The sequence below is a fragment of the Anguilla rostrata genome, chromosome 1, assembly GCF_018555375.3.
Source record: "Anguilla rostrata isolate EN2019 chromosome 1, ASM1855537v3, whole genome shotgun sequence".
In the NCBI taxonomy this organism is placed as follows: domain Eukaryota; kingdom Metazoa; phylum Chordata; class Actinopteri; order Anguilliformes; family Anguillidae; genus Anguilla; species Anguilla rostrata.
Genome location: NC_057933.1, coordinates 69399125 through 69420540, shown reverse-complemented (window position 1 = coordinate 69420540; position 21416 = coordinate 69399125). Strand labels below are relative to the sequence as shown.

At 43.6% G+C, this 21416-nt stretch overlaps 1 protein-coding gene and 1 long non-coding RNA gene across 3 annotated transcripts in view; one reads left to right on the top strand and one right to left on the bottom strand.

The window, feature by feature from the left end:
* Positions 1-16058: 16058 nt before the first annotated feature.
* The window catches only part of si:dkey-246i14.3 (ephrin A4), a 31793-nt gene continuing 26435 nt past the window's right edge, over positions 16059-21416 (top strand). For both annotated transcript variants that reach the window (XM_064354284.1, XM_064354275.1), the window contains exon 1: positions 16059-16832. In XM_064354284.1, the coding sequence (XP_064210354.1) occupies positions 16711-16832 (122 nt within the window). In that variant the 5' untranslated portion in view covers positions 16059-16710. The remainder of the gene's footprint in view (positions 16833-21416) is intronic.
* On the bottom strand, positions 16530-18519 carry LOC135265070 (uncharacterized). Its single transcript, XR_010332841.1, has 2 exons — positions 18410-18519; positions 16530-18116 (listed from the first exon to the last, which is right to left on the bottom strand). It is a non-coding gene; the product is annotated as an uncharacterized LOC135265070 (long non-coding RNA).

Below are 21416 nucleotides of genomic sequence, written 5' to 3'. Positions count from 1 at the left end.
CTCCTGGAATACCCTTACCACGGCGGTTTTAGGAAAGAATAAATATAATAACATCGAACGAGTGCAATTCATCAAACGGAACCTGTCGCGTTTCTCAACCGACGGGCTTCCGGAACTTGAATTTGAACCAATCGGGATCGAGCGTTTCTCGCGTCGGGTTTCCATCACCAAACAGTGTTAAGCCCGGAGACCCGGGGCCCTCGTCGCGCCACCGTCCACATTATAGATCTTTTTAAATGTCTTCCATAAGCCTTGGGGTCAAAAGTTCGCTGTAATAAAGTGGTATGTGTGAGGTATGAGGCGGGCGGCCGCTGTGCTCCAGGAGAGCTGAGGATTTTTTTGGAGGAGTGGAGATTCTAGAGCCTCGGGGAAGAACGTAAATGTCACAACAGGCATCAGAGCGATGCGTCACATGGGGCATTAGCCTGTTTAGCCACCGCTTAAAAGAGAAGAAGGCCATTAAGTTATCTCATATTTTTAAAAATACCCTGAGAGGGAGGGGGCAGTTCCAAGAGCTGATCCCCCTTGCCACAGCACTGCAGGGTTTATAGGTCTCCGTATCGCTCTGGGTTCCATTTCAGGCAACAGATTGGCCAAATGAAATAATTAAGAGCTTTTGTCAGGATTGGAAGGAACAGAAAGCTCCAGGACTGAATGCTACACAGCCCTGCAAACATCCCATAATGTGTTTCGCGGACTGTGAGACTACCTGGCACTTTCATCTCAGGATTTGCTCAGTGACGCATTAGTGCGACGGTCTACAAAAACCCGCGGGAAGCAACTGGGACTAATTTCTGGCTCCAGGCAAAAATGAATTGAAAGTCTGGTCAAGAAGGAGATTTTTGACCTTGTTGGTCATAAAAGCCATAGTTTTTTATTTTATTTTTTGTATTTTGGGGGGAAAGCTTTCATCATTTTTATAGAAGCACTTCATTTCATGTTTATGTTGATTCACAAAAGCGTGACTTTAATAAGGTCCTACTTATGGTAGCGTGTGCTACTTTGTCCTGCATGCACATACAGACATAACATTCATTTAATGCAAGGACCTTGAAGGTCGTATAGGTTAATTACCACTGCATGTGCTGTAGACTGATGCTCTAATAATTTTTTTTAAAACTATGCGATATATTGAAGGAATGAACATTGTCCTTATACAGTGAAATCTTCAGGGATAATTCAGTTCTCATTGAATTGTTTATATATGAGCCCAGCTGTGTAAAGGGCACTCAGTTTATAAATGGTGTTCAGTGTACTAAAAAATCTATTCTACCAGAGTCAATTTTACACTAACCATTTTGCTGTACAGGATTCCTGTTTCTTGGAAGAGAGGATTGCTTTAAATGCAATCATTTACTCTCTGCTGTTGCTAGAATTGCTCATGTGTGTTAGAAGAGCTTTAAACGGGTAACAAGACTCGATTTTCTGTATTACAAGGGTTGCCAAGGAGCTAGTAAACAATTATAATATCCCATTTTCAGTGACAGTGAACAATTTAATGGTGAGAATATAAATGACAAAAGCAGTGGTGATGATGAAGGCCTGCTCCTTGTGTTTAAAAAAAACACAGTTCTTTGGTAGAGAAAATATGTAGTTTCTACCCTAACTTTTTTTTTTTACCTAAACTTACAAAAGTCTAATTTTATCATATGAGACGTTTTCCCTAGACTGCCACACATTCCGTCGTTATGGCCACCAGGTGAGCTCTGACCGGCCGCAATCCAATGCTTCTCCAGCCTCTTTGTGTCACCAGATTGTAATTGGGCCACAAAGGAAATGTCTTACTTTTAATGCGTGTGATTGCGCTGCATTCTGCTCCCCTGCGTTTCGGCAGGCGGGCCGCAGTTACCACCCGATTGGTCATTTCGTTTAATTGGCGACGCCTGGACCTGAAAGACTGATGGACAGAACAACACGATACGGTGGCCTTTTTTTCTTACGTTCTTCAGCCAATCAATCCTTTCCCTGCAACGGCGGACTCTAGCGCTCTTGCACTCAGGTTGTCCTCTCTTTTTGTGAAGTCATGTTCAGCTGCCCCGATCGTTCAGAACGCGCGAGCCGTTTTCTCTTTTTCTTCGCGTACTTGCGCAATTATTTAATTTTTAAAATCTTAATTCTTTCACTTAGTAGAGAACCCCATGCCTAGGCTATTTGTGGTTAGCGAACAACATAACAACCCATCAGTTGTGAGCAGAAAAAATTATAATTATAGCAAGTCTCAGCTCAACAAGCAAGGCACTTGTAAACAAGGAATGCTGATGGTAAATATTTAGTTTCGATTCCAGACTCCCCATGTTTTTCGCAACGTACAAAAACAGAGTCTCTTGTATCTCAAATCTGTAGTTCGTTGGTAGGAGTTAGTAGGATTACTTGTCATTTTATTCAGCAGACTCAATCTCACAATCTCAGACTCAGACACGATCTGCTGATGGCGTTTCAGTCCTCCTTTGAGATGTGTATACTACTTCAGGGGAATATTAAAAACTGTAATATTTTGCTGAGTACATGTGGGCTGTGTTCTAATACACCCGTTCGGTGGTAACGGGGGGAACTGTGCTTACGTCAGTGTGCAAAATTATCATTGCTGCAAACTAGACTGTTCAGTTTAGTCTTGCAGTAATTTCCAAAGGGAGCCATGTTTGTGAAAATTTGAAATTACGAATTTTGATTAAGCACCTCACAGTGGATGAGCAGCAACCATTGGCTTCCAACTCCCTGAACAGGCAATTAAACAGGTATTTAATTCTAATTTCCCTATCAAAGACACAACTGAGCAAAAAGGCTCACTAAATATTTTTCTGAAGTGGGCTGTAGGACCGCCAGCAGCCTGAAACCATTTTGCTGCTGTCTGTGTGTCTGTCCTTGACCAGTGCTGTACCAGGCTGAGGGCGTTCTGCTGTGGTCCGTATGTCTGTCTCTATACACCGCTCTACCATGGTCAGGGATTGCATGTGTTATTAGAATCTGCACTGTTGTGACATTTGCAGTGTCCTCTGCATTTCAAATGTCCTCATACTGCATATGTGTACTATCATTATCATGCACATTCTGTGTATGCATTAGCATGTATATTTACCACTGGAGTTTTCTTCAGCATTTTTTTTTCCGACGCCCAACCTCTGTGTAGCATAGCGGAATAGCAGTGGTTTTCCCTTTGGGAGAGAGAGCCCATCCTTGGATGACAGAGTTTCTTGGGAAGCCATCAACGCTGACATTTCAATGGGGTGATGAAGTCAGAGTGGCACACGTGGGGGAAAGGTCATCGGCAGACATTTATGGATGGAGCTTTATTCTTCAAAGCCCGTTGAACACCTGGAAGTCCACCCCGCCAACGATGTTAAAGAGGCCTGCTAGACACACAGACCAGAAGCGGTACAGAATCCCCCGAACCCGAGGTTATGCATCCACTTAACTATCGTTCGGGGACCGCAGATGAAAATGAGCTCTTAGCTATATCTGGTACCATGCATCAAATTTCTATTGCTGAAATTTATGTTACAAAATTGTACATTGTCCCTGTCAAATACATTGAATAAATAAATAAATAAATAAATAAATAAAATAAAGTTGGACGCCGGCCAACGTGATCAGAATGAGATGACACGGCGACCTTCATCTGCAGGTTCTGAAAAGGCCCATTTTCCGTGGGTGAGTTTGTTTCCTTTCGTTCCGTGGAGGTAATTTCCTAAATACAAGCGTTCTGCTTCTAACGCTAAGTTCACCGAGCTCGGTGATCCAGACAATTCCAGAGAGACCACTCTGGAAACGGGGGACTTAATTTCATTCTCAAGTGGCTTTACGGGGGAGAACAGGAAATTAAGAGGCCTGAAATTGTAAAACACCTCTGGATTGCACCCTTTACGCTCTTTGCTAATACATCTCTTAAAGGTTTTGTCAAGTACGTTGTATAAATATGTGACAGAGTACTCATAATGTATGGTTACTATCAATCTGGGTTTACCAATGCACGTGTAGTAAACTATTCCTTCAGTTAATATATATGTGTGGCCCTTTTTTCACCAGTGAGTAAGGAGGTATTCAGTGAAAAGCAGGCTGATGAACTCACTCACTCATGGGGGGGGGGGCGGAGTGGGGGGTTAGCAGGGTGGGGTATATATAAAAGCAGGTCTAGTCCAGGTGGGGCGCAGTCAGTCAGCGTGTTATTTTAGGAGGGCAGAGGGAGAGGGAGGGACGGAGGGAGGGGAAGATGAATGGAGTTAATTAAGATGAGCAGGCAGCGGAGACAGTGTGGAATTACACAAACACTAATTAGAGTCTTCGTTAAGGGGCACAGAACCGGATCGTGGCATCCATCATCCCAGCTCGTGCCTCGTCGTCTTCCTCTTCCTCCCTCTCTCGACGTCTCTGTCTCTATATATATACTCTGTGTATATATTTCGGCCGACGCGTCCGTCTCGCCATTCGCCCCATCTTTGCCATCCCTCGCACCTCCTCTGCTCCTTCCCTCCATTTTAATCTCGCTGAATAATGGCCATATCCGTTCGGCTGATACACTTTTAGGACCAGCTTACCTTCTTGGAAAAAATTGTCACTTTTTTCTCATCCCTTATCTTTCAACTATCTTTCCTGCTATCACTTCCATGACCACTAGCTTCCCCCATATTCTGGGGAGTGGTGGGTGGTGATTTTATCCCCCCCCCCCTCCATTTCTTGCTCTCTCTCTCTCTCCCTTCCTCCTTATTAAGACCCAGTGTGTCTGTTCATACAGTGTCAGCATTATTTTTATTGTCTCAACACAACTGTCTCACCCCCCACCCCCTCCCGCCCACCCCCATTTCTCTGGCTGTAGCACTTCCGCATTTACCCGATGCGTTCCTCTCTGAGGCCACCCCTCATCTTCCAAACCAAACAAACCCAGGAAGATTGTTTTGATTGGGGCTGCCATTTGAAAAATGTCATGAAGTAAATGGAGTCATCAAATTCTATCTTTTTAAATTGGTTTGTGGGTTGCGTCACAGATCTCTCTGCCACACACAGACTGTACACAGATGTTTTGCTGAAGGGGATGTGGAGAAGTCCCACGTAACCAGAAATGATGCAAATAGGATTACTACAAATGCGGAGGAAAACAACGATCCCTCTTTCACCGTTCTTACTGTATTTTCAGGGGAAGGATCTGCTAGCAAACGAAAGGCATAATGGTGCCGTAGTCACTTTTCATTTATCTTCAATCCATCATTTCTTCATACAGTCTCTCGTGTCCCAAGAGATCATTGTCTGCCAGTAGGTTAACACTTCATCTCTTCATTTCTGCTTTGCTGAGTATTGTTCTTTCCATCTTTCTTTTCTTTCAAATTGGCTGAATTTACCACCTGCCAGTATTAGAATGGCATAGTTTTTTATTATCTTATTTGCCTCACAAAAAAACTGCTAATTTCCCCAACTCTCCAAAAAGTTTCATTTGCTTACAGTTCAGGCCTCATTAAATACCTTCATATTTTCTGTGTTAGTGCCTCACTAATAACCAGTAATTTACTTCCTCTCATGAGTGCTGTTTGTCCTTATGTTTTGAATCAGAACCATGTGACATTTCCTGCATAGTACACTGCCAAAATCCAAGCTGAGAATATGCAGCCTTCGCAAAAACTGTTCAGTTTAATAATAACCGTTAAACACAAATGTAACAACATTCAAAAAATGCACATGCAGTATACAGTACTGCTGGTAATTTGCTGACTGCGGTGTTGGTCAATTAAAATTTTAGATTAATAGTAGTAGATTGAGAATAACTAATGATATGGGTGCCCTTGCATAACTGAGAAGACGAGGGTCAATATGACATCCCTTACATTTGTGTTTTTGGTGGTTTGTGCACTGTCAAATTTACATGGATGAGTCCTCATTGTTAGCGTTTCATGAGATTGGTGAAAATATTGTGGGGATCCTTGGCCATTCTTCCACAGAGAAGGTTCCATGACCCTCCAGGCTGTGCTTACGGACTGATCAAACCACACATATTTTTTGATCAGTTCAGGTCTGGAGACTGAGATGCCCATCGATGGACACACATGCTGGAGATCTCAGCACCAGAACTCTGATTAGAACTGGGTGTTACATCCGCAGACGAGACCTCAAAAAGCATACCTCAAAAGCAACCATGGCATTTAATTTGAAATATGTGTTTATGAATTGCCATGGTTATTGACCGATAGACTGTGTTGTTTATAGCTATCGGTTAGCAATGTTCAAAAATCTGTTCATACTGTATTGTTTGTGAATAGAATGTTCACGTGTTAAGAGCGAACACGTTGCCATTGAAACAATGGGAGGCTGGGGAATAGCAATGGAGTTTTGTGTGGTGCGTTGGTGAAACTGAAGTTTTTTTGTTTTTTTTTTGTGCTCCAAGAACAGAGATGGAAAACTTCGCTTGTACATCATATTTTTTCGTGAAACAAGCCCCAGGCATGTGCCATCAAGCTGAAAACATCCCCTGTTGGTCATCATTCATCATGTAAGAAAATCAAGCAGGATATGGGTCAATAACATTTTAAGAGTTTAACCACTGAAACACTAGATCTGTTAAACTTGGCTAGTTTTCCTAATGAAATGAACCTGAATGATGACCCAAAAATGTGTATTACTTTTTAAGTGTAATGACCATACTGAAGAAAAGGCCATTTCATTATTTCTTGTGGCTTAAAAATAAATTCAAGACACATTCTGATTTTTTTTTTTTTTTTTTTGATGCAACAAATTTATATTTCTTGCCAAGAAGTTGTATATGAATGTATACATTAAAAAATGAAAACCTTTATAATAAAATAATGATATAATAACTGTTGCTATTGTTGCTACAACATTAATCATTTGGTACATATACACGCAAATTAAAAACATGACGTAAAGACAGTAAGAAAATGATCCCCAGTTTTGCTGTTTCTCTTGCTCAACCTTTCCCTCTCCCACGCACACACATAAGTTTGCATTGCTTTCAAAGGACCTCCATTACAGTTTGATTTATTACTTGACCTAATTCACCACAAATAATATTCAGTGGAAGTTGTTGTACATCACCGGAAAATGCATTGTAGCTCCTGGGGGTGGCGGAGCAAGGAGTAAAGCAGAACAATCACTTGTCGGTTGAGTCTGGAAATGACAATCATTTGTTTTCGTACAGGGAAGTGAGTGCAAACGTGCTATATTCTCGCTATGGCGCGGTGGTTACCGGTGCAATGTCTGTAGCGTTTGTGTTGTCTCCGGTATAAATCAAAGACAGGTGATAAATCCCTGTAAACGTCCGCGGATTCGAGCCGGCTCGTTCTCAAAAGAGCCCGATTGAGGAGCGCTGTTGGTGAGCCACACTTCAGAGCCTCCCTCTATTAGCTCGCCCGCTGTGAGAGATTTCTTCAACACCGTCGTGATCCGATGCTGACAGCTCACAAAGAGGAGCAGCAATTTGTGTTGCGGTGAAACCTGGAAAAACTGCCCAGGTTAATGAGAGCGAACCTCCCGTCCTATATGTTCCTGCTGTAGAGCGCCCCGCCAGCGCCACTAACACGGACAAGCCATCTTGTTTGTGAGAAGTGAGCACCATTGATTTGTGCATAGAGAAAGCTCTCGGAAAATTCCCCCCTCGATCAAGCCCACAGCAGATAATTCATGCGTGCTCAGTTAGCGCTGTTGATGGTGTGTCCACTTCACGTCAAACCTGCAAAGCTGCGGAAATTGGCACGTCGCGCTCTTTAAAAATGAGACAGATATTTAGAAAAACACATCTTTGCTTTGTGTACGAGGGCAAAGATTAAGTTTTCCGTTTGGAATTTCAAAACGTCTGAGGCCAAAGCACTGCCTGGCCTCTCTTTTAGAGATATTCCTCTAACCATCTGCACTAACACATTCAACACATTGAAATTCACACTAAATTGATAGCAATTTAGATGCTGGGAGTTACTGAGCGAATGAGAGAAAGGGAGGGAGAGAGAAACATCGAGGGGGAGAGGGTAAGAGAGTTGGCCTTTATCACTCCATCTCTCTTTCACGCTCTCCGATTCTCCCCATTTCCCCAAAACGACTCCTCATTTCCCACTAGGATAGAGGGAGAGAAAACAAAATACACACTGCATTACACATTAATAACAGACAGACACACATTTCACACACATAATTCATACATTCATAAGCACACTTACACACACATGCACGCATGCGCACACCCACACACACACACACATATACACTACAACAGCACGCTTTCCACACTTCTCATGTCGTTAGAGAAACAATGTGCCTGTGTGTCAAAAACAATGCCTTCCTATTTTTGCACTGGGTGTGTTTCATGTTTCTCTGTTATGTGTGTGTGTGTGAGTGTGTGTGAGTGTGTATGCATGTGTATGCATTTAGGTATTTGGTGCTAAATATGTGCATAGGCATGTGTGCGGTCTTGTATTAATATGCCCTGGTGTGTGTGCATGTGTGTGTGCATGTGCGTGCCCATTTGCTCACAAGTGCACGTGTCTTGATTGATGTCTTTCTCCCTGCGTCTGGCAGTAAAAGACAAATGAGGGAGAGGCAGGAAGAGAAAGTGGGAGAAAGAGATTAGCAGAGACAGCCACTTAGGTGAGGACTAAACCATTTAAGCATTTAACCTAACTGCTTTCTCTCTCTGTCTCCCTCTCCCTTTCTGACACGTTCTATGTCCATCCTTGATTGTCTCCCCTCGTATATTGTATCTCTCCTTTACACATGCTATCCTTCAAAACTTTCTGCCCGCCTGTCTGTCTTGTCTACCTCCCTCACTGGCATATTGTGAGGGAGTCTCTCATTATGTACAAATGTGCACGCTTTGCCCTCTGCAGTCTTCATTCGATGCTCCGCTGTGTATTCCGGGCAAACTATCAATGACAATGAATGCGAAACCTGGGCCAGGATTGTGACCCTCTTCCTCCGGCGTCCTCCACGGGCTTGGTGGGCCTTCCCACACCCGCAGATCAGTGGCCGCCGTCACTGCATGCCTACATGCGCGTGTGCACGGACCACTGCATCTGTACATTGTGAGCGTAAATCTATAGAGCAGACAGTGCTGTGGGAGGCAGGGAATTAGGCCCCCGCATGTTACATCCTTCTGAGAAAGAGAGAGAAAGAGAGAGAGAGAGAGAGTGAGTACAGGGGTTTACTGCTTCTGTTCCCCAAATCACTGGAGCGCTGACTCAAAATTGTACTATGTTGAGGTCTGACAACACACTTGTCATGCCATAGACGGTATATGGGCGTGTGAGGGATGGACAGAAAAAAGGAGAGTGTGCATGTGTGTGTGTTTGAGAAAGAGAGAGAGAGAGAGAAAGGAGGAGGTGAAGGTAACCGTGGAGAGGCGTGTTCTTATAACTGAGGAGTCCTCTCGCTCACATTCATCTTCTTCTTTTGTGTTTCTATCTACTCCCCTTCCGCTCTCCCGCTTCCCCACGCCTTCTGTTCTCCATATCTCCCTCCCTCTCTTTGCCCGCTTCCCTCCCCCCTTTCCCCCACAGAACGCACTTTGATTTATTGCTTCTTGTTGGAAAGGTTGGCGTTTTAATAACTCAAGTCCTGCTCCTCAGAACAAGAAAGGAAGACCGAAGGACCATGGAAAAAGAAAAAAAAAAATGTCCGTAAGCACAAAATAAGCACGCGTGGAGAGGCGTGTTCTCACTCCGTCTCTTCCTCCCTCACAGCCCCTCTCATCACCAGAAGGTTTTTTGTTCTGGTACAGTATGTGCCACGGCACGGCCCTTAAGATCGCCCAAGACCCCGGTCGGCCGGGTTTTAGGTTATCTCCCCCCCTTGTTGTGCGGCACATAACACCGGAAAGAAGAAATGAACACCGCTCACTTGAGCTCCCTAATTTTATTACCGACGTAATGTACATGAAATGAGCTTCGGTTCTAATGAACTGAAATGCAATTACAGTGAATTTTTTTAGAACTTTAATGTGAAAAATGTATTTATTTTCATGTGTTATGCTTCTGCACTTGAAGATCTGAAGGAGGATGTACAACCCCATGTTGTTTTTACGTGTGCATATACTGCTTTTATGTCTTTATTTCCTTTTTATTACTCTGATTTATTTTTTTAATGACAGCTTGTGACAAAGCATTCCAATGTATTATTAACAAATGGCCAACAGACTATGGACTTCAACCTGAACCACTGACATTTCCCCTTCTACTCTTCTCTTCTTTTTTCGGCTCTTGAAATGATAAGAGGGTATTTCTTCTATTTTTTGGCTGCAGAGCTTGTTGAAAGTACCAGTGCCATTAAAACGAACAGGTACCACCTCTTGAAAAGGGAAGGCAATGAGAAAAAAGAAACATGAAAGGCAAAGAGCCAAATAGAAAACCAAGATGAAGAAACAAAAAAAAGCAGGACTATCTGAACCGAGGAGACAGGAGACATGGTAAAAAAAAAAGAGGTTGAGACGAGATGGGGGGGGGGGGGGGTAGATGAAAGACAGACATAGAGAGATTTTCCTACACTAAATGAAACCTTTATTTAGACTGTAATTATTCACGCCGGTCATTAGAGAAAGATATCACTTTTCCTCATTTACTGAAAAGAGAGCAAAGGAGTGGGGGAGGAGAAGAAAAGGTAATCATTAGAAAGATATCGCTTTTCCCCCATGTTGCTAATGAGGACCAAAGAGAGATGTGGGGAGGGAGAACAGACAGATATATGGACTTTCAGGCAGTCACGGGCTGATAGAGAAAGAGAAAAATGAACAGACAAATATTATTGGGTACCTCAGCAGTGCCTAAGTAAGCTTACTGATTACCCATGATTTTACCTCAGACTACCTTTCTGTTTGGAATGTATTATGCTTAGCAGTCTACTACAGTTTCAACACAATGTCAACTTTATTTACATATTTGCAACCAATTAATAAAGTAAGCGGAGAAAAGCCTAATTAAAGAACACAAACAAGGATTACCGGAAAACATGGCACATTTTCATTTTAATTAAACCTATTTATTATTTAATTTTACAGATATAGTCTGGGGAGTAAGCAGGGGGAAACTCTATACTGATATCTCATGCCATGGTAATGACTTATTTAAAAAATTGTTGATGGAAAGACATTATTGACAAAAAAATCTGCATTTTCATCGCTATCCCATAATCTTCCTGCTGGTCCAGTAGTGTTTGATGTCCCTCTAGGGAACAATTACTTACCTTTTAGTTCCTAGCCATCATAACCTCCACCTCCTGTCCAACCCCCACCGCCCAACATACAAACACACACACACACTCTCTCTGTCACTCTGTTTATCTCTCTCTCTCTCTCTCTCTCTATCACTTGTCACTTAAAGTCTGCTTTTCCTCTTAAATCAATAGGCTTGGATATATTTCGTTTCTTTTCCAGGAAAAATAATCATGGTGAAAGAGAGGGCAGAACATGGTCAGAGTGGGAGGGTCAGTGGGGGTGGGGCTTAGTCGAAAAGCTGTCAACAGGGTTTGGGTAGAAATGAAGAGGGTAGAAATGCACCGAGATCTGCAGGACAGAAGTAGAGTGGTACAGTATACATGATGTCATTGCTGTCATGGTGCTATATACCATTCTCCCTCTATTGTATCACTTGAACAGCCCTGGCAACAGTGGAGCCTTCCTGTCATGTCAATAAAGACCGTTTGAATTTGAATTTGAGGGCGAGAGACACATGGAGACACAGAAAGGCAACAGAAGGAGATATGAATATTTACAGCAGCCCTCATGTTGACTCTGTTGTTCCGAGCAGCAGAACAATCAGGGAACACTAATCGTTAAAAGCGTACTGAGAGAGAAGAGAGGGAGAGAGGGAGAGGGATAAAAAGAATGAAGGATGCAAAAAATAGGGAAATGAGAAAACTTTGGATTGGATATGATAAAATATGAAGACAGAGACAGGAAAAATGACCTCCAGATTAGAGAAGATGGACAGGGACGGTGTAATTTGAGGGTTGCATTGGAAGATCTGGATATAAATCACCAATATAATGAGGATGTATCATCTGTCCTTATTGTACATTAAGGCACAGTTGTTTGCAAAAAGCGCATTATCGTACCCTTTTTCTGTTGTTAAGAAACAATGGAGCCTTTTGTCTTCATCTCTGTTCGGAACCCACAAAAATGCTCTTACAAATATAATGATGCTGAGCAACCATTTATTACAATAAGCCACACGTTCCTCCTGCTCTCATTTAATACAACGCACAAAACGAATATTATTGGGAAGTAATATGTAAACATATAAACAAAGAGAACAACAAACAGAATTTGACTATTTCATTATGCAAACACTGTAATTTAATTTAACCTGAAATATGTTGGGATTTTAGGAAAAATTGGGCATAGAGAGGAGTAGTAGAGCAACAAAGCAGCAGGTTAAAAAAAAACAGGGAGAGAGAGAGAAAATGAGAGACCGAAAGAGAGAAAATGTGTTGTTCAGACCAAGGGCAAAGAGAGGCACAAAACGGAAGAAAAAGAAGGAGTGAGAGAGGGCAGAGGGAGAGAGGTATAACAAAAGGCAAATGCATTTCACAAACATGTCTCTATAGTAACCAATGGGTAATTTGCTTGGTGGGAGAGGGAGAGAAATTTGGAGCAAAACAGAGAAGCGTTTACAGTCGCTGCTTGACTCCAGAACTGTAATTATGGGGCAGAGAGGGAGGGAGGTACTTACACAAAAAAACACACTGAAACTGTAAAAAAAAAGAGACGGGAGGGGAGTCTGGTTTCTGTGTGTGGAGGAGTTAATAACGCTTCATGTGCAGACGCAACAGGTAATTGTTCATGCTAGTTCATTTTATTAATTTTAAGTGCATATTATGCACCCTTTCCATGTGCCATTAATGCACTGTAAGTTCCAGCGAAAGGAGAGTGAGTGTGCTAACTTGAACTCGTCAGGCCTGTGAAGTGAAATTGAATTTAGATTCGAATTTGCATTTGCATTTGACGCATTTCAATTCAAAAGTGAGGCAGAGACGGACTGTGCGGAACAGATGCAATGGTGATGGGGATGAGAATGACAAAATGGCAGGCAGTGATTCAGAGTGATAAAGAGCGAACAGCACAGGAATGAACAGAGTTAATCAGCGTACAAACAAGGCAACAGAGTGAGAGAAAATGACAGGCAAGGTGAGTGATAAAAGAGTGACAGAAAGGGGAAAAGAGAATGAAGTAAATGAAAATAAGTGTGAGGGGCGGGAGACATGGAGTGAGATGGAAAAGGTGAAAGAAAGGAGGAGGGAGAAAAAGAAAGAGAGAAAGCATAAAAGTCAGAGAGCGACAGAGCGAATGTGAGTGCCTGTGTACAGGGTAGTTGATTATGGTGCAGTGAGTGGCTTGGTGTCGGCCTGTGTCTGTACAGATAACAGGATTAACGTTCCCCTGACATACACTGTACAACAGGGACCGAAGGAGAGGGAGAGCAAGGCAGAAATGGGGAGGGAGAGGGTCATAAGTGACACTGATAGGGTTGAGGGATTTGTGAAGAGAAAGGTGGGAAAGGGAGGGGGGATAATAACTTGGATTTTGGATGGATTCACTTAAATCATGTTGTAGTTTACAAGAGGCCTTTGTCTGTCTGTCTGTCTGTCCGTCTGTCTGTCTGAACAGGCCCGTGTGTCAAGCTTGCCCCCCTAATACTCACTCAGCCTAATATTACTTGAGCGACATGGCTAACAGCATATAAAACCTTTGTTAAATTACCAAAAAAATTGGGAAATCCAAAGTGGCTCAGTCAGTAAACACACTCACAACATGTTTGGACACTACAGCTGTATGCTTAGGGCTCAAATGTGTAATTCGATGACTATGACCAGGAGCATTGCTCTCATCCAACCAGGAGTGGGGTTGGGTTTAAGTCAGCCAAGGTTCCTTGGATTAGATCCTCTGAACCACTCACAAGGCAAAAGACACACAGTGTAGCGGTTGTTGTCAGTGAGAGATACTCTCTTCCAGTCAGTGCAAGCTCTCCTGTAGTTCTGTGTGGTCCACAGGGTGTAAAATAGTCACCTGCCCACAGGTGAGAGAATCAAAGGAGAGCATGTACATTGGCTGCAGTACTCCTTGAATTAATGCAGGAGGCATAGTGATGACAAAGAAAGACACATGACTGAAGATTTTAAAAAATGTTAAAAACAAAAAAAGGAAAACAGAAAATTATGTACGGCACGTACAAAAGGTGCCACATTTCTACTCATCACAAACTCTCATACAGTGGTCCTTCATTGCAGTCCTTTGTTTCTGACTGCATGAGTTCAATTCATCTGTTAGCCAGCGAGAAGCGGGAGGCCCACTTTGACAGGAAGCCTCAGGCTTTTGAGAACTGCGGTTATCTCTAATAGCATTCCGCTAAACTGCAGTCATTGTATTAATCCATCGAACGGCTCTCCTGGTTACTGTGCTGCTGTCATTGCATTAACCCGCAGAATGGCTACAGGTTACTTCGCTGTAGTTCAGTCCCACGGTTTTGTTTCAGATTTAACAATGAGAACCACAAGAGGACAGGCATTTTGACTTGTAAAGTGATTATATCCTGTGCCATTGGAGACACATTCTCTGCGGACGGTTTCATTGAATTGTGGAAGCTCTGGCGGGACAAATTAAACTCAGCAAAAATCCAAGAAAAAAAATCATGTCAAAATTATTCACGTATGGCAGAGGAAAGGACTAATGGGGGTGGGCTGTCAGGGAGAGGTGCACTTACCCCGTGGAAAGGGCCCAAAACAACGCATTTCCAGGGCTAATAATCCTAAAGGTGTACTGCCGTTCAAATGAGCGATGGTGTCCTTGTATTGGAGAGTTGCCTCATTTTCTGTACATCACACTCCTGTAATCTCTCTCTCTCTCTCACACACACACACACACACATACACACATATGCAGATAATAACACAGGACCGCCTACTGCTCTCACCCATGGTGGCAACAGTGATTACTGCCACTACAAAGTCCCCCGAGACCCCTGTCTGCAAGAAGGTAAATTAATTCACACACACACACACACACACACACAACATAGGAAACATATAATTGGCTATGCAGCCCTGGCAATAAGCAGAGAGGCAGCTGAATAGGACAAAATGCAAAGGGGAAATTGATGAGAAAAAAATATAACTGACAAACCAAATATAAAAGAATATAAGGAAGAAGCTTTCCCCACTTTAGCAATGGCTCGTTGATGCGAGGTAATAAAAACAAACGGTGACATTTAGAAACAATGCAATTCTAGCTTTAAACTATGGGACTGCAAATGGGCCGTGGGAGCAACACACAGCATGCAAATAAGTATTTAATGTTAATTTTTCTGGATAGGTGTTTCAAGTTTTTTTCCTGGCTAGGCAAAATGATACAATTAAGTGTGACAGCCGGAACGGCGCGGTGTAGTCTGCACGTGAATAAAGAACAATATTGAATAATGACAGCGAGGCGCACTCGGATTTTGTTTTCCTCGACAGTGGTTAAATTCTTTTGGGAAATTATGTGAAAATTGAAGAGTCTAGTATTTAATTATTTGTTTTACCTTTGACACTATGCCCAGTAGCATCCACTTCATCATAAAAAATAATGCCTGGGCCTGAGAACTGCCGTAGGCTACTCAGGAGAGAGCCTCAGATCTAGGCCTTACCGTAACTGTACCACTATCCACGAAGTCAAGAAAAAATATTTTTAAATGTCGCCGCTTCGCATTCTCGCTAATCGCTTTGCAAAGGCCGCCCATTTTGAATTTAAAACTATGGTTCATTATATGGTAAGACAGACATAATATCCTGATTATGAACAATTTGAGGAATAGGCTACTGAGCAATCATTCGTTTACTGCGGGTACAGAAGTCGCCAGAAAAAAATGCATGCTTTACAGTTGGAAAACACTTCAATGGTCGACGTATGTAAAGAAAAGAAAACAATCACAAGTAGCAACTAAAAGTAGTGAATTCAGTGTGTTCTCTGTATAATGCACTTCCTTCCTAAATGTAAAACGCCGTTTGAAGGAATTTACACACCTTTGAGAACTAAACAATGTTAATACCGCCCATCTTCGTCTGTGATTCGTTTAAAGTTCGATGGTCCCTCCCTCTCTTTTTTCTCCTCTTCTAAAGCTTTCCCTCAAGTCCTACAAAGTTACTCGCTCTACAGTACATTATCTGCTTGCATGGATCGTCGTAAATAGTAGGATATAAACTATAGTATATTTATATATTGTAAATCTACATATTTATAGGTCGCGTGCAACCAGTGGCTCAGATTATTTGATTTTAAAACCGAAAGAAATATGAATTGAGAATGTGCACGATACAGGCTACTTAAACTAAAAAATAAAATTATTTAAGTTTTGTTTAAATACAAAATTGTGTTTCGTTTTACGGACGACGTAATTAGGCCTAGCCTATAGCCAGTTTAACAAACGGTAGGGAAAGAGGTTTTGACGGAGGCAACAAACACACACCACTGGAACTTTTTTTGGATTTATTTGGATCTTTACACATTTTCAGTGTCACGCACTCTGCAGCCGTGTTTAGCGCACGCAACCTACATTGGATCTACTGATGAAAATAGATGGCGTGCATGAATTAACCGTTGATCGGGACTGGATGGACTAGACTACCTTTTTTTAAAAATTATTCCCCAAGGCGTTCTGCCGTATATTTTACCTGTCTCTAACTCACCCAACCCCCTACTTCGACCAAAACGACCACCGGAGACTGCTCCTCATCCACAAACAGTGTCCGACAGGCGTCATGGGTTGGCTTTGGTGTCCTGGAACTTCCAAAGCTTGGAGGACGACCGTTTTTATGCTACATGTAGTCTCCGCAGCATTGGCGAAGAGACACGTTGTCTTCTGGAACAGTACCAACACAAGGTAGGCACAGGCCAGAGCGTTTTAAAACCTATACGAGGGTAAAGGGCTTCCAGTTGGGATGCATTTCACTGGACGTTTGGTTATGACGTAACATTGCACTTTCTGCTTAATTTAAACCGTACGACCATTTATTTTTCAACACTTCCAAGTTTTTTACGCGGCTGCTGGGGAAGCGTCCTTAAGTTCCCCCACCGTGCTGTTGAATAGCCTACGTGTGTGTCACTGTGATAGGAGAAAGCGCTGTTTGTACTGGTCAAACCTTAATTATATCTTTGCCTCTTGCGTAGTACAGCATCACGGTAACCACACGTGTTTTCGTTGGCATTCATGTCTTGGCCTGACACCGGTTAACTTCAAATGTCATCCAGGGTGACTAACAGGAGCCTACCTGCAACGGTTTGATTTCACATTCTTTAGCTAAGCCGAAAGTTATGATTCCCAAGCACCGTTGATGTTGGTGTGGGCTTTCCCAAAAAAAAACAAAAGCCTGTGGTTTAAGCAGCCCTGTACCTTTGGGTATACCGATAGAATGTTCCACATCGGTGTTTCACTTGCACCTTGTGGGTAGTATCTTACCCCTTTCATATACACACAGTCCTGAAAGCATTGTTTACAGCACTCTTCAGTTCAGGTTCCCTTAGGCTCAGAGGTTGCTGCCTTTCATTCGGCCTGTGCTGTTCTGATCAGTCCCTGGGCTACCCTCGCTGGGCTAAACTCAGGCTTTTTTTTTTTTTTTTTTTTTTTAAGTCTGCTGAAAGGGACACTGTAGACCCCTCTGAGCTGCAGCCGTGCTGTACCCGGATTTGGGGGAACATTTCCCCCATTGCTTGAGTAACGGGGAACTCCGGTCCCCCTTCTGCAGCAGTTAATTAGTATCATGGAACGTGGGAGATTTTGACTTTCCAATTCCAAAAGGGGCTTCGATCGATAGCATTGAATAGATTAGAAAAGGGGCTGCTCTGGTCTCTGTGGACCGGAGTCCACTGCCATGTGGCACGGCGTTGCACACTGCACTGTGGCGAAGTTCAGCCGAGCAGCCCATTACACATGGGTGTGTCCTTTCCCCCTCACTGTAGCGGTCTTTCCCACAGCGTGTGCCCTCGGCATCTTTCTGTCCTCCTGTTGACAGTCTGTCGCTCCCTCCTCTCCCTGTCGTGCGCACGTCTCTCCTGTCCTGCGGTTTCTCTGCGGCCAGTCTTGGGGCGTGAGCCACGCCTGTTGCTGTATTTTTTAATTCAGGCCAGGTTGTTTCAGGATGACGACAAAAAACACTTTGCTGCCAAACTGCTCGAACAAGATGAAGAGGGTTAATATAAAAACAACGGCGGAGATATAACATTCGCCTACGTACTGCAAATAACTCTCTTTATGTATTTATGTCTGTCTGTCTCTGTCTGGCTTTTCCTCCATCTCTTTCTCTCTGCCCCCTGCTCTCTCTCTCTCTCTCTCTCTCTATGTGTGCCTCTCCCTCTCTCCCCCTCTTTAAAATTTGTGTGAAACCACCTCAACAAGTTGGGACACATTTCTTAAGGACGACAAATGCCATTTGTTCAGACAATATACAGTATTCATTTTACCTTGGTTAGTCATTCTTTCTTTTACATTTCTTCCCTTCTTTGGCAAACCACCCCCTTCTGTCCTTCCTCCGTACTTTTCCTTCAGTAGTGCGTTATTTGGGTGTGTCTAGTGCAAAGGCCTGTTTCCAGTTCCATGCATGTATTTTATCTGTATGCATAAACCTGAAATCAACTCTGGATGAGCTCAGAGAGACCTGCATTTAAGTGTGTAACCATTTATTGCTGTTTTTTATTTTTACATAATGACCTCATGTTAAAACATAGACACACACCCATTCCCCAAACACACACAGCAGAAGCAAAATGAATTTTCCCAGACATACATATATTCAAATTGACAGCTAAAACATCTGTAATTTTATGCCATCAGAGAAGCAGTGATTGCACCTCTAAATGCATTTCACATCTAGTTGGACTTTCATAATTGGTACAAAGTCTTTCCTAGTCTTGCATGTCTCCTCCACAAATAATTAACTTAGAAAAGCTGTGAACTGTAATCAAGAAATCCAGCATAAGATAATTATGTTGTTTGGTTTCTTGCTTTCCCGCAAACAAAGAAATAAAACAATCACCGCTTCATTTTCTCTCCCCTCTCACACTTCAAATTTTTCTGTCTCGCATTTTGTCGTCTCCTCTGTGGAGTGGTAAAACCTTTTTATTTTTCCAGTGGTGTTTCTTCCGTTGCAGTACGTGCAGTGCTGTGTGCACTCTGAAACAAACCCCCATCAGTTTGTTTGCCACATTATTTCCCCATTCTTTGGAAACAATGTGTTTCAGTGATTTGAGCGTAATCAATGTTTCTCTCTATTGAATGGCATTGTGTTCTCTTACTCCGGAACAATGATGCAGTCAGGAGAAAGTACGATGCAGTCAGGAGAAAGTACGATGCAGACTGCAGCCCACTGAACGCGCTCGAGACTGAATGCGTGCTAGTTTGCGCACCGTCGTTTACGTGATCGTTGAAAGCTCTCACCCCAATTGACCAATTAGCCGTTATCTGTAGTATAGCTGAATCTAATTAAAATTAAAAGTATAAAAAGTCATTTTCTGTGACTTGTCAGTCAAATTCACCAGTTACATTTGAACAAGAAAAATTCCACAAAGTGTTTATCCGTTATGGTTGTGGTTCCAGTTTATATGGCCCATGTGGATTTATAACCATTAGAGGTGTGCTCTACTGTATACGTATATAGCCATTTAGGCAGTAAACACTGACCTTCTCGGTAAGTCTTGGAATAAAAAAGAAATGCCTGTTTGGTTAACCTTTCACATCGACACTGTTCAAATTTACAGCCTTGGATTAAAAAAAAAAAAAAAATCTTCATGAATTTGTTCTCTGCTGTATTCATCGTGTTGAAATGAATGTTGTACCTGCAGTTAGCTATTTGAGGCACGTGCTGTGCGTTGGGTAACTCCCACAGCCAAAATGGTTCCTGGCATTGCGCAGTCCTGCGGTAGCAGATGAATCACGCTCCGGCCTTAGACATGATCCAGCCGCGGCAGCGCTTCCTCCTTTGAGTCGTAAACGTACTTGTGTGTACGGTTTTTATGATGATGGCACGCCGTCCCAATATGTGGTTCCTGAAAGGAATGAAAAGCATTTTTGTAGGCAGCTAAAAATGCTATATTTGCTAGAAATCGGTATGCAGTGTTGTACAAAGAGCCACAATTGTTAAACCGAACGACCCGATTTCCTCTTCGAATATATTTTTACTCACTGGGTATGTTTAAAAGGAATACCACCAGTGGTGTGTTTTTCTGTAATTCAGAAGGATTACCGAAAAAAAGAAAGAAATGGTTTTTGTTACAGGACTGAATGGTATTTGTTTGGTGGTTAGATTTATGTGTACCAGGTGGTTATAGTCCTCAATCACTATTTTATGAACTGAAAACAATATAAGGACCAATATGGATGAAAATGCTTCCGATTTTTTCATCCTTAGCATAGTGGTGATCCAGGCATCAGTCGATCTTATTTTGTGGTGGGGCAGTCAGGGAAGAAATGGTTTTGGGGTGGGCCAGTGGGGGAGGGCGGGCGGGTGGGTGGGGGATGGGGAGGGATGCGGAATCGGCCGCATCAAATTTGCAGTTGAATTTTTAACACCTTGAAGAACGAACCAATCTTTTGATCTTATTTTTTACTCACAAATGCTCGCTGGTGCGAGAAGTAATTCCGCCGCGTGTTCTGAGAGCGGTCCTCGCGGCGCCGAGACCTGGGTTCACCTTGGCTGCGCGCGCGCCGCAGGAAGCAGGAAGCAGGAAGCAGGCGCGCGGGCTGCGAACGGGGAAGAGCGGCTCGTAGACGGGCTGTTAGTCGTGGCGGTTACCGCGCAGGTACCGGGCCGGTCGATTCAGACCCGCTCTGCTTCGGCCCAGCTTTTTAAGCGCGCAGCTGGCTTCCTGGTTCGCCCGGCGCGTTTGCGGGCCCCTGGCGTCTGTGCGGAGGCTTCCTGACGCACTGCTCGCGCCCCGGCTCTCGCCCGACCCCCCCGGCTCTCGACCCCCCCCCCCACCCGGCTCTCACCCGTCCCCCCCACCGGCTCTTGCCCGTCCCTCTCCGTCGAGGGCCTCCGCTCTCAGGCTGGAGCCCCGCGGCTCCGCTAGCCGCTCCAGCTGTCTGCTTGACTCGGGCTCGCCCGTGTCATCACTTATTGTGCTCCTCCTGCGCGCCTTGTCGGGAGCCCCTGGGTCCTGCAGGACAACAATGAGGGGGAAAAAATGAAGAGAAGCAGCAGTTTCCTCCCTGACAGCCCCGCGCGAGGCGAACGGTGGATTTGGAGCAGAGAGGTACACTAATGCACGGCGCGGAGCGGAGCGAGATTTCGGTCTGTGGCAGGGGGGGGCCACTCCGGTTCAGCGGGACCCACAGACTCTTAGGAAAGGATGGCACACTTCCGCGCGACACGGTGCAATGCTCATTAATCTGCACCGTGCCGTCCAACAGGGCTTTGTCCACTAATGGCTGTGGCCCAGTTGAGCGTAGTCTCATATTCAGTGTGTGGGCGTG